We start from the raw sequence: 13866 nt of genomic DNA on the forward strand, positions 1-13866 counted from the left end.
TTACTCACCAAGAAAAACTTGAATATAAATGCTTTCGGAAATGGCTGCGCGTAGTTTACAACATTCGGGAAACAAGAACATGGCATGACGTGTAAAACAAACAGGTGGCAACGGATGTGTGGGTTTCTTTCTACAATTTTACTTCAATTCCTTTAATAAATTGAGGCACGATAAACAAACAACTTTTTGACAACTTTGATTAACTTTTTTCTTATATGATTATTTATTTTTTCAAAAAATGAAAAAACAAATAAATAAATAAATAAAATTTCTTAAACAATAACATTATATGTGTTCTTTTTTTTTTTTTTTTTAAATGATATTTTTCTTCGTAAAAATGGTCATTATTATGAAGAAAAAGACTTTTTTTTTTTAAAAAAAAACCAAATAAAAAAAGGACCACATAGGATGTTATTATTTGAGATTTTTTATTTATTTATTTATTTTTAAAATGGCCACATAAGAGAAAAGTTTGATCAAAGTTGTGCCATTATCATTTCTCTTATAAATTGAGATGAAAGTCAGCTTTATATTGCCACATCAGCAGGGGTGAAATTAGACTTTTAGGCAAGGGAGGACAGACAAAACAAAAATAAATTGTATGCGGTAAAAAAATAAAATTAAAGGGATTATCTCATAAAAATATATAATTTTGGGGAACTACGGCCTCCTAATGTGGTTATGCCCCTGCACATCAGTCACAATTAAATTTAATTACTTAGTGATTAACTCTATAAGTGTCACACATAAGTTGTCACGTAATGAAGTTGTAGTAAAAGTTTTAGTATCCTAACTTTACTCAATTTATAGTGACAAATACATTTTCGGTCCAATACAATTCTCTTTCTAATTAGAATTTTATATTCTAGGTTTGCTATGTTTACTCCTCTATGAATTAGTTGTATTATGGTGCATTTGAAATTATGATTTTACATACTAAAAACGTGATTTTAAATCAAATCGCTTAAAATATATCGTTATTTTCAATTGTGACTAGGGAAACATGCCACGAGCAAAAAGAGTGCCTCTTTCGGTTCTTATGAGTAGAGAAATTGGTTGGATACATGCTACTAGATCGATTTGGAGAGCATGAGAGCCGTAGAATAACTATGATCAAAGAATTGATTGATGAAATAGATGGCGCAGATCAATTCAGAAGTATCTAACTATCTACATCATAAGATATAAAGGGCACTCTGCGAATAATTTATTTGCAATCTGCCATGTCTCCATGTTTCCCCTTTACTTCTTTTTTCAAATAAATTAGTCGCTTTCTGGTTGTTGCCAAATAGGTGGAATTCTGGTGTTATACGTCACCGTTTATACCTTGGAATCTTGATGATCCTCTCCATTTTAATACCTAATTAACTTCATTTAACAAAGGGGTTGGTTTCTAAAATTTCTCTCTTACTTCTTCCTAAAATAAATATTCCTTGGTGATTTTATTTAAATTATCGGGAGCGAAGAAATTTATTCAATTCCAATCTAATTTATTAAATTAATATATGTTCAAAAATAAATATAAAAATTACATACATATATTTTAAACACTTATTATTTTTATAGACTGAGTTGAAGGAAGTTTCTCCAATCCAGTTTAAAGGAAAATTCTGCCCATAATAAAGTACCATTTTTTTCATATTATCTCCACTGATTTCTGGTTCTTATTTATTATTGTAGGTTGGAGAATATAAAATCATAGACAATTGGTATGAGGTTTAAAACAAAATCATGAAACAACGTAGAGCACACGTTAGCCAAAGATTTATTCCTGACCGAATATTTGCCTTTTATTAAAGACTCTAGTTGGTTCACTTGTATAAAAGAAATCAAGTTTGATGTAGACTAATATACTTCTATGAATTGGGCTTTTTTCTTTTTCTTTTTTTCTTTTTTAATTTTTTATCAGGTGTCATAAATCAGGTGAACACCGCTTTCTTTTAATGAGGGAATGGGAGTCAATCCCAAAACTCATGCCAACTAAAGGGAGTGAGTGTCAGAACACTATAGACCTGCAAAAGACTCAAGCTCAAAATCTCACAAGACATTCCACATGAGTGCGATCAATAGTCACTATGTTTAGTTTAAGAAGCAGTGATAATCGTAACTTTAATAATAATTGTTGAGGTTTAACAATGCCGCTATTCTGCTCACTTGAACGACTCTTAGATATCTTGCGGGGTGCGATTTTGAATGCCATAAAAAGATTTGACTTCCCTCACTGGACACCAATTGATTTTCAAATGAGATGGTCAAAAACTCGATCCAACAACAACAGTAATTATAATCTTATTAGTAATGATAAGAGTATATTCAATGGTAATGATAATAGTTGTTCCAGTTGTGATGAAAATACATATTCAACAATAGTAATATTGATGTGTTCAATAGTAATAACAATGTCATGTTCAACAATAATAGTAACTCTGTGTCCAACAGATGTGTGTTGCGCGTCCAACAATAATGATAGGTGTGTGTTGTGCGCATCCTTAAGTAACAGTAGTTGCACGTTCAGCAGTAAAAATAGATGCGCTTCGTGCATCCATCAGTAACAATAGTTGCTCGTCCAACAGTAATGACAATAGTAGTTGCATTTCCAAAAGTAATAGTTGTGCATTTAGCAGTAATAGTAGATGTGCACCGCACATCCATATGTGACATTAGCTACTAGACTCCCAATGCGCATTAATAATTGATAATACTTGAGAGTGACTTATTATTAAGGCTCAAGTAACTTAGTTAAAGTTTAACCATTTAACTCGTTGCGCTTCTTCTGCGCTTCTTCTGCTCATCATGCATGTTTGGAAGGTACTATTCCAATCGTGTCATATTTGTCATAACCCATTCATTGTGCCAAGCTACACAATGTATGGCCATAGTGTGAAAACAGAGCTGCCGGATCACATCTATGCCTTCTAAATTCAAACTTTCAATTTTTTCAATCAAACAACTCATGAGCTTGGTTCATTGTTGCAGAAATGTCAACTGTCAACAGAAAGCTTAAATAAGCCACGAGTAAGTGGATTTTTACAAGAAATCTATATAACTCACATGAATCTTGTATGTTGTCATGCTTGCACTTTGCACTATTGCAATTTTGACTTCTTTAAGTAAGAAGATAACTCATGGGTTGGAACTTGTCTTTGACTCGCAATATCCCCTTGTGGGCCATGAACCCAATGAAATAAGTGGAGTGATTATAAAGATCTTGTGAGCTATTTTTAATTAAACTTTAGCTCCAAAATAGTGATTCAATTTGGGTTAGCTTCTAGAATTGTCTTGAATAGCCTAACCCTCAACACTATGTTATAAATATGAAAATAATTTATGTTGAACCATATATATATATATAATAGGTAATTTTTTAGATTTAAAAATAAACTCCACTGACTTTTTTATTTTTATGAAAGCGTTTTCGATAAGAGAAATATTATTTTGTATTCTCTCAGCATTTTTTTTGCTGATGTGGCATGTTTAATTTTTTTTTTTTTAAAAAAAAAATTAAGAAAATGAAAGAATGCGTAAAAGCATAATATCTCTTTCAACAACAAAGAATTTAAGGATGGGATTTTTCATGGTCAAATTTGTGTGGTGAATTGCCAAATTCTCTAGTGTCTTTTTCATTTTGAAAAGTCAAATTTAACCGTTGCACGTGTGTCAAACTGAGCAGCCTCATGCAAGAGTTGAATTAAACAAATAAATAAATATATATGAAAAACTAGAAAAAAAAGTCCATCACCCATTCACCCCTTAAGGATTCACTGGAAACACCACGTTCAACTGTTCCACTCCAAATATATATATATATAAAATATATATATTGTAATAAATAACAACAACAACAATAATAATAATTACACACACCGCAAAGCAAAAGCAAACCCAACAAGCTCCTCCATCTTCTCCTCCCCTGCCTCTCTCGCCCATCCTCGAGCCTGTCAATTCCTTCACATGGAGGATTTCAGATCCAAGTCATGCAGGGATGGCGGCGGGATGCAGATTGAGAGCTACTACGGCGGCAGAACTGCGGCGACAAGCATGCAGGATCTGAGGTCTTTCAGCGTCAACTATGCCGGCTCATCGGCGCAGCCGACCCAGATAGTAAATGAGGTGAAGATGAAGAAAGGGAAAAGCAGCGTTGGGAGCTCTGTTTCGAAGAGCTGGAGCTTCAACGATCCCGAATTGCAGAGGAAGAAAAGGGTTGCTGGGTATAAGGTGTATGCCGTGGAGGGGAAGGTGAAAGGGTCTCTGAGGAAAAGCTTCCGGTGGATCAAGAAATCCTACACCCAGGTGCTCTATGGATGGCGGTGATGGGTATATATATCTATATCTATATATATACATATATGTATTTATGTTCTTCTTTTTCACTTCCAATTTGGGTTGTGTTTTACAGAGGTTGCCGTGGATGTGAAATTCTCTTGTGTTTGATAAATCTTGAATCCCCATAGCAATACTAAATAGACTATTTACTCTAAAAACTATTTTTTGTTGTTGTTGTTGTTTAATTAATTTCCTAAGCCAATGTTTCAATATCATTCACAAGATTTGCTTACTTTTCTTATAATAGCATTCAACTCTCTGTGACAAAGAAGGAAATAACAAAAAAGATCAGCAATTGAATGTTCAAGATAATTAACAAGATATTTTCTTTTCTGGGTCCTTTATAAGAACTTTTTCTTCCATTTTATTAAGATGTTTACAATTGTCAACATCTTCCATGGGGTGATTCTGTCTCCAAAAAATCGATTGGGGTTGAAGCCAGCCAAATGTGTTTTTGTTCTCTTTCATTTAGGATAAGAGTTTCCTTAGAAATTGTCTTTGAGGAATTGAGAATCACGTGTGCTTTTACTAGAATTTACCCAATTTAGCTAAAGAGCACAAATTATTTTTTAGCTACTCACTTTTGAAATTTAGATATTCATTTTCAATATATTCCATTTAAAATCTTCTTTATTTATCTATTTTTACTTGTCCTAAAGAGGAGAGAATCATATTAAGCATTGTCACTCAACAAATTTGCTGAATACTGTAATAGCTATTTTGACTAACCCAATGTGAGTGCTAGATCATTCTTATCTAGCTATCCAAATGTTATTTTGGCGAGTCTTGATGCTAAAATGAGAGCAAAAAGAGTAACATTTGGCTCGGTAATTTGGAGAAATATTTGGCGGTGCTCACAAATTTTGACGAGTATGGTCACTCGCCAAATGTAAAAAAACAAATCATTTTTTAATTTCTAACATTATCTTCCCTCTCGATAAAGAATAAAGAAATACTTGAGAACCAGTATTTAAATAGAATAGTAAGAATTGATAACTAAAATAGAGAATTTGATGAGTGTTTTGGTAAAAGTAGAAAACTAAAATAGAAAAATGTGATTTTTTTTGCGCTAAAATGAAGAGCAAATTTATTGAAGCGATGTGAATACTTTCTTTGTTTTTTTAGAACGTGCCCAATTAACCATAGCAGATTTTATACTAGAGCATCTAATAATTTACATTACATATATCAGTTGCAGAATGTTCAGAGTCTATAGTTTTTTATTTTTTTTATTTTTTTATCTTTGTAATTGATAGGGGAAAAACGTTATAGGGAGGATGTTTTCCAATTTGGAGAAAAAAAATCAAATGAGACTATGATATGCCCAGGCATCGATAGGTTGGGGCCATATGATGTTGTCTACTTTCACTACCCTTGATAGGGATAATTACGTTGTTTTTCTCCTAATCAAATGAGAAAATGGTTACATGAAAACAAAAAACTAAGAGGGTGTGGGGCTGTGGGCTCTCCAACAAGATGTCCAAATAAAAATATAATGCGAAAACGAAGAACAACAAATAGGAAATGGGCTAAAAAAAGGGTTCAATCAATTGTATCTTGCACAAAAAGTTAAGAAAGAGGCCGCATAATGCGATTTCTGAAGCAGGCCAAGACGCTGATCCGTTTGAAAGCTACAACAATCATCAGAAAGAAGTTATTGATAAAAGAGGTATTGTCGTTTTCCAAATAGAAACAGTCAAAGAGAAAGAACAAACTCAGGCCATTAAACAGCTTTTGGAACCTCCACTACGTGCAGGTCCATTAAACTTACTAATAAAAGACTATGGATCTCTTATTTTGGTGGGGTGTTAGGCTCTTGATTCAAACCTCATTCTAGCCATCACTTCCTATTTCTTTTAGAAATTATCAAGATTGAAGTCACATTAGCCACAAAATGCAAACCCTAACTATTGTTAGACATACAACTTTTTTACAATTCGCCGACACAAGTTAGCATATGATTAGAGTCACATCAGCTACACAAAATAAAAAATAACAATACTCTTTAATCACATGCTGACATGTCTTAACAAGTTGTAAACGAGTTATAAGTTTAACATTTTTCTTCTTGTTATCAACCATTAAAAGCATCAAATTCATCAAAACAATGTTCTTCAAATATATTTAAAAAATGTTTTAAATTAGAAGAGAAATTCTATTTAGTAGATACTAACTATCATACAACTGAATGTCATGTCAATAAAATAGCCTTTAAATCAGTACTTGATTTTGAATTTTTTTTTTTTTTACAAGTACTAATTCAATGGCTGATTTTTATTAGCACATCATCTAATTGTATATCAATAAGAATCTACTAAATAAATAGCATTATTCAAATTAAAAATCTCCGAGATTAACCAAGATTTTTACCATATCAAACCCAAATAGCGCAAAAGAGGCCTTCAACTCAAGGTCTTAATTTCACAATCAAATACAATCTAAAGTTCCTTTAATTCAAGCAATAATACTCAAAATTGAAGGATATTAATGCAACAAAATGAATCAACGTTTGATGAATAGCAAGACATAAATTACTAGAATGGTAGAGGTTGAAGACCGCCCAAACAAGCTCGCCCATCTTTGATTTAATCGAGTGCAAAAATAACATATCAAAGAGAATGAAACAAGTGGAAATTCCACTCAAGAAATTTTCCCAAAATGTAGTAGTAGTGATTCATATTTGTGTATTGGATTCGAATTGTGTTAAGATATAGATACTGAACTATATAAGTCAATCATATCCCAACACATTTAATTAAATAAATCAAACCCCTCAAACATAACCTACAAATTTCATGTTGAATTCATGACAAATTTACAAGTCATGTAAATAGCGAAGTCAAACTAATGGGTTAAACCAGGTGATGCACAACACATACGACTATTTCTCTCGCATAAGGCCCACAACTACGAGCATTTAGGATTAGGTATTTAGGCAATTGTTTTGACATTAAAAAATCGTTATTTGGATTTCGTTTGTGAATTTTTTTTCGAAGTTTGGCTCGTATGAAAAATGAATGAACAAAAAACAGCTAGCAACTTCCAACAAACACCATGCCAGATTCCGACAACCTACAATGGGAACAACCGGTGTTGAATTCTAGCGAACTCCTACGACTGAATTTCGACAAACTTCAACGACTGACTAAGGATTCCAACATACTCCAACAAGGGTCCATCAGCTTTCAGCAAAAGTTCGAACAAACTCTCATGACAATCTAACATCTTGCGTTGGTCTGACAAACTTTGGCGATTTAAAGAAAAACTCAAACTTTGAAAAATAATTTACAATTTTAAAAAAGAAAACTACTTTACAAAAAGTAAGGAAAAACTATTTTACAAAAATTAAAAAAAGTTATCCTAGTCAACCAAAAATCTTTTCGGTTCAACCACAATTTTCAATCGTACCAAACACTTAAAAAAAAATCCAAAAACTATTTTATGTCAAAAGAAAGACCGGCATTTTCTTGCTAAATGGGCACTAATCCCAGGAATGTTACAAAAAAAATAATAACCCAAATGTGGAACCATACCAAAAGCATTGGCAGTGGATCATAATCTTAAACATTAATGTCTACATTTATTTACACACAAGATGGTTTTTGTGTATTTTGAGCCTTTGCCTTCAACCAAATAAAAGTAAAAAGGCAAACCAAAAAACCAAAACACAACATCGAACAGTAAGGCAGAATATTGTAGAAAGTTTTCTCTTTTCCCTTTTTTTTTTTTCACGAGAAATAGTGTGAAATTGTCGCCCTCGCCTCCACTTGGATCCTTCCATGGGCAAGGCATTGATAAGGGGAGCTGCTAATACTGTGCCCTCTCATCACTGTTAAAATGCAAGGTCTCAATACCCCGAAGAGTGGACTCAAAGTTCTTTATATTTGAAGCATTTCTACCGGAAGATGTACGGTGCTCGGATGATATCACAGGTGAACCTCTTTGCACACCAGAAATTTTACGAAAAGCTCCAGAGCTTCCATCTGTCGTGTCAACGCGAGAAGGGTCAGCCTCACTGCCAGTAATCGCTGCATCACGATTGCTAGACATAACAGCTCGCCTTGATGATCCACTTGACCGCAAGAAATTAGAACCAGACAACTGCATGAATCCAAGGACAAACAAGTAGTTTAAAGTAAAAAATTAGAACCAAACTGCAATATCATTCATGCAAAAGAATAACACAACTCATTATGATTATACAACTAAGCCTGCAGTAATTGGTGCTTATCATATGCCATGACATACTACAACATACTCAATCTTGCAGAAATTCAGTTATTTTTGGTGAACCAAAGGAGATAGGTTTAGAAGAACAATGGGTGAATTTTTTTTTAAAAAAGAGTCCATTTCAGACAGCGGTTTCAAAACACTAAGATCTTTTATACGGCCATTTCAAAATGTTAGTCCCAACAAAGTAGGAACCTGAAAAGCAAATCTGGTAACGGTCCTAACATAGAGCAATTTTGCACAAAATGACCTCTCAAGAATTGAAGCAGCAAACTAACACACGACACCTTAAAGACTTACCAGAAATCAGATAATGAACCCTTCATCAGATTGTTTTAATTAGATCATATTAAATTTCTCAAAACACACATTAGAATGAATACCTTCACTTTATCCTTCACAAATTTTTTTGTGATAACTAAATATAATTGGTGGCAGACATCGTCTAGCTCAGTGTAAAGTTCAAAAATCTCATTATTTGATGTTTACGAGGTTACTCGATCAATCTTGAGATGCTTTTCCAGAGGCATGGAAAATTTGGTAGGAGACGCAACTATGCAGCCAATAGCACAAGATCCTTTGTGTATTTAGTGGAATGCAATAGCCAAATTAAAGGAAGAGGGTGTGGTTTTATTTGTGCTCAAAGGAACTTTTGGCAAGCTTTATACAAATAATAGGCAGAGGCAGGGTGAAGATTACTTGTTCATCCATTTTACTTTTCTTAGGATTTTGTCTACTCTTTCTCTTTAATTTCCTTTTAGCGTTGGTTTCTTTCTCAAATATAATTCCAGTGTTTTTGAATTTTGATTGTGTGCTAACCTTTTTCAGTATTTTTCTTCCACTTATGAAAAGAAAAAGAAAAACAGAAAAATACGTACTCCATTAACAGGGTAGCAGAACAGAATGAAATTATTATTAAGTTGTTTTATTTTTTTATTTTTGATAAGTAACAACCAGTCTTATTAAAAGCGTAAAGACGCCTCAAAGTACACCGGGAGTATACAATAGCATTACCTAACTAGAAAAGGAAAAACACACTTTTTAAAAATTCTAGTCCACAAGTCAAAAGAAAGCTACCATCTCCACTTAAGTAACATAAGTAACCTACATCTTGAATACCATCACTTTGCCTACATAATCTGACATAAAATCGTCACCCAAAACCCCAGAAAAACACATCAATCTCACGGGGATCAGAGGCATCTAGGTGAGGTTTACTGGGTTATACCAAGTAAAGGTATGAAAAGAAAATGTGTAATATAGTGAAGTGAACTAAATCCTCATATTGGCCAATTAGAAGCACATGTAAAGGGAGCAGAAAACTCTTCCAAATATAGCTTCAATCAGAATGCACATACCACAGAATCTTTAGCTACAGTTGGATCATTGGCAACTGGACTTTTCTGTTTAGAAAGGCTTCCTGCATTTACAACTGGCCCAGAGTGTCTCCTACGAGAGGGATCTGTTGAAGACCAACCAATAGGTCTACCTTCTTCACCACCTGCAATGAATGACACTAGAGATTAACCATTATTAACCAAATACTGGAGAGTAAAGTTACATGTTCGAAAATTATATATAGGCCAAGAAGGAAAACCTAACAAAATGAAAATGTGTTGAGTGTATCTGTGCCTTGTTTGAACTCATCAAAAAAAACCTAAATCCACTTACACCACTTCGCTGGGGGAGCCACTTTGTCCCAACAAAGTTAAAAATAGATGAATATTTGAGGATTCAATGAGAAGCTATAATATCCCCCACGAAACAGCCATCAGATTCCAACAAAAGGAAGCATGGAATAAAAAAAAAAAGCTTAATGCATGTTGAAAACTAAACATTACATGGATAGAATTTGTTTACCATTGTAGAGGATTACAAATATGAGCACAACATCATTGTTTTGGGAGGAGCAGAGAGAAAGAGGGAACTATAATTACCTAAATGTCTATCAGCATTTGCAGTAGCTGGTGGTATGCCAGAGCTAGGTCCAGCACCAGGACCCTGTAGGATGATAAACGAAATAAGATAAAACTTACAACCTTTTCTAAAGCCATTGAGAGTCACTTACAAGAGCACGAGTAGGAGGAGTCGCAATCTGGGATTGTTGATATTTCAAAATGGTCCAATCAAACACATAATCGAACTGAAAGCCTGCAGTCAATTGGGGGAAAAAATTGAACCTCCAAAAATATAAGACTAGATGAAGGTAACAGCAAAATTGGGAGTATTATTGCCATATCATTTGAGCAGTTAAAACATCGAACGATAAAGCAGGCATTAAAATTCAAAATCTTTGGGTGAGACTATTTGTTAAGATAACAGAAAAATTAGGATCATTATTATTATGTCATTTGAGCAAGTGAAATAAAAGAACAGTACAGCAGAAAATAAGTCCAAACCTTCACGAATAAAAAGGTCACGGAATAGTCTTTTGAGATAAGCATAATCTGGCTTATCATCAAACCGTAGAGACCGGCAATAATGGAAGTATGAAGCAAATTCTGTAGGATAACCCCGAGATAAGGCCTAAGGAAGAAACAATGACCTTTCCAGTCAGTTACATATTATTGACCTACAAAAATGACATCATCTATTCATAACACTACTCTACAGCATGAATCTACCTCAATAGAAGTTGATACTTTCTTCTCACTGATCTTCTCATACTTCTGCTTCTTAGTTCCAGCTTTCAGTCCCTGCCAAGGAAGACTATAAAGACATACAGTCATAACCAAAAGAACTATGGAATGTATTAACAACACAATATAAGATTGGGGCTCAGGAATCCTCACCTTCCTCTTAAGAAATACATAAGAACATATCCAAGTGATTCTAAATCATCCCTACGGCTTTGTTCTGTGTAGCAAAAAGCAACATGGCCAAGAATCAGAACCACAAGGCACAGAACAAATACTAAAGAAAAAGCTAAAATAAACACAAGAGCTAAAATAAAAGGGTAAAAAAAAGCTGAAAAAAATATAGCTATACCAATGCCAAGGTGAGTGTTCATGCTGGCATATCTTGCAGTTCCTGTCAAATTTTTATTTTCTCTGCGAAATATATAAGCATGTCAGATTTAACTAAATAAAGTGAAAATACTACTTAAAATTTTTGGATGAAAGCTTAAGGAAATCAGATAACTTATAATGATCTTGAAATTTTTGACAGTACAAAACAAAAAAATTAACAACCGAGCACAATATAATGGCAACCATTACAGGTGAAACCATGTATATTTTTTTACCCTTTTTCTTTCCCCAGGAATGTGTAACCAAGGTCATATATAACCTAATCCAAACCAACTAACCTATAAGGAATATGTTGATGAGTTGTAGCATCTCTATACTTCTTAGCCAGACCAAAGTCAATGACGTAGACCTACATGAAAGTAGACATCAGTTAATACATCAATACAGAACATAAAACCATATATCAATAACTAAAGAAAGAAGAGGGATCAACAGTAAAACCTGATTTGCACGCCTCCCTAAACCCATAAGGAAGTTGTCAGGCTTAATATCCCGATGTAGAAATGATTTGGAATGAACAAACTCAACACGATTGATCTGGGGGGAATATCAGGATTAAATTGCCATGAGATAACCAAAAATGTAATGCATGTGAAATTCTAGAAGAATATATATGAAGTAGAGAAAACCTTACCATCTGATCTGCAAGCATAAGTACAGTCTTAAGGGACAATTTCCTACTGCAAAAGTTGAATAAATCTTCAAGACTGGGTCCCAGTAAATCCATCACAAGAACATTATAGTCTCCTTCAACGCCAAACCATCTTACATTTGGAATTCCAGCTGCCAAAATATGAACAATTGCAGACCAATAAAGACTTCAGAAAGATGAGTACCATAATTTGAGGAAAAATAATTGCGAAGCAACAAGGATAGCAATAAAGGTCATTACTTCCTCCCTGTAGTATTTTATACAACTTTGACTCATACAACAATTGGGGATGCTTAGTCTTGACATTTTCCTGAGTCAAATAAACAGTATTAGAATTCACGTATATCAGAACATATGCATTCCAAAATTTCATTATATTAGCATTCTAGAATGTGTAGGTGCTGAATCTACATAAACATGGCCAAGCAATAACCAAAAGTTTCACCAGCATAAAACCGGACAAAATCAGACTCAGCATATTATTAAATTCTCAATATTAACCTTCTAGAACTCTACAAGCACGCAAAGCAACTTCTACGCTCCCAAATCAATCATCCAGTCAATACTTACTTTCTCGCGACCCAGTCACTTATTCTTACAAAACAAATAATTCAAATTCAAAGCAATCAAGGCAAACATTTGAAATCGAAAAATCCCTTATTCAACAATCTAGCCCACAGAGCAATAAATTTTACAAAACAACACAGCAATTTAGACTCTAACCCGCCATTTTATAACCGAATTACCCAAATATACCAAAAATTCATTAAATAAAATTAAGCAGCCGAGAAATTCCCACAAAAATAAACCATAACAACATACAAATAATTGCATCATTTCCATGAATTTGGAGCAAATTTATCGAGCAAAATTCATAATTCAGGATATCCACGAACAAAAGCAAACGAATTCCAGAGATAAAATTATAAATGAATAACTCACAAGCTTAATCGCAACCTCCTCATTCGTCTGAATATTAGTACCTGAAAACAGTTCCACAAAATAAACGAAGTTCACCTGAAAAAGCAACAATACGACAAGAAAAAAAAACAAAAACAAAAATTAAATTACATACCGAGATAGATCTCTCCAAACGATCCGCTACCGATCTTGCGACCGAGTCGAAACTTGTTCCCAACTCGTGGCTCCATAATTCCCACAATCCACGATCAGACCGAAGCCTAGCTCCAAGTCAAAGCCCTAATCCCCAAAATTCCACGAAAATTGGAGAATCAGGGACCTCCAGAGCCTTGACCGAGTCGAGGCCCCGACGAAACAATAAAAAAATCGTCGGCGGAGAAGATGTTAGGGTGGCGTGGGACAGGGATGTAAATACAGGTACAAGAGCGGGGGCAAAATTGGTAATGGGAATTAGGGTTAGAGGGAGCGAGAAGAAGAGGAAGACGACGAAGAAGAAGGAGAGAGAGGAGGCATTCTGATATCTCTCTCACACAAGCACAGCGCTTTGACGGAACCGAAGCGAGATTTCCTATATAGGCTATAGGCTTTTTCTTTTTCTTTTTCTTTTTCTTGTCTGTTTGCTCGTTTATGCGTCCAAACGACGTAGTTTGAGCGTTTCTTAACGTAGTTAATTTCCGAAACTAGTATATACCCATATATGTACTCTTGGTG

The 13866-nt window shown here is 34.1% G+C and overlaps 2 protein-coding genes across 3 annotated transcripts; one reads left to right on the top strand and one right to left on the bottom strand.

Moving 5' to 3' along the window:
• The first annotated feature begins 3951 nt into the window (after positions 1-3951).
• Positions 3952-4414, top strand: LOC132187849 (uncharacterized). The gene is made up of 2 exons (XM_059602283.1): positions 3952-4290; positions 4397-4414. The coding sequence occupies exons 1-2, from the start codon at positions 3952-3954 to the stop codon at positions 4412-4414; spliced, it is 357 nt and encodes a 118-aa protein (XP_059458266.1).
• A 3417-nt stretch (positions 4415-7831) lies between these two features.
• On the bottom strand, positions 7832-13704 carry LOC132186337 (casein kinase 1-like protein 2). Of its 2 annotated transcripts, none has more exons than XM_059600256.1 (14): positions 13310-13704; positions 13177-13217; positions 12475-12544; positions 12217-12365; positions 12024-12119; positions 11861-11931; positions 11542-11603; positions 11346-11409; positions 11178-11262; positions 10953-11079; positions 10622-10704; positions 10491-10554; positions 9912-10069; positions 7832-8424 (listed from the first exon to the last, which is right to left on the bottom strand). In XM_059600256.1, exons 1-14 carry the CDS (start codon positions 13383-13385, stop codon positions 8131-8133), a joined length of 1440 nt encoding a protein of 479 aa, XP_059456239.1. In that variant the 5' UTR covers positions 13386-13704; the 3' UTR covers positions 7832-8130. The 2 variants fall into 2 exon arrangements, with proteins under 2 accessions (XP_059456239.1, XP_059456240.1); XM_059600257.1 differs by having other exon boundaries at positions 9912-10054; positions 13310-13703.
• Positions 13705-13866: the final 162 nt, after the last annotated feature.

Source organism: Corylus avellana, chromosome ca7 (genome assembly GCF_901000735.1).
Source record: "Corylus avellana chromosome ca7, CavTom2PMs-1.0".
NCBI classification, from domain to species: domain Eukaryota; kingdom Viridiplantae; phylum Streptophyta; class Magnoliopsida; order Fagales; family Betulaceae; genus Corylus; species Corylus avellana.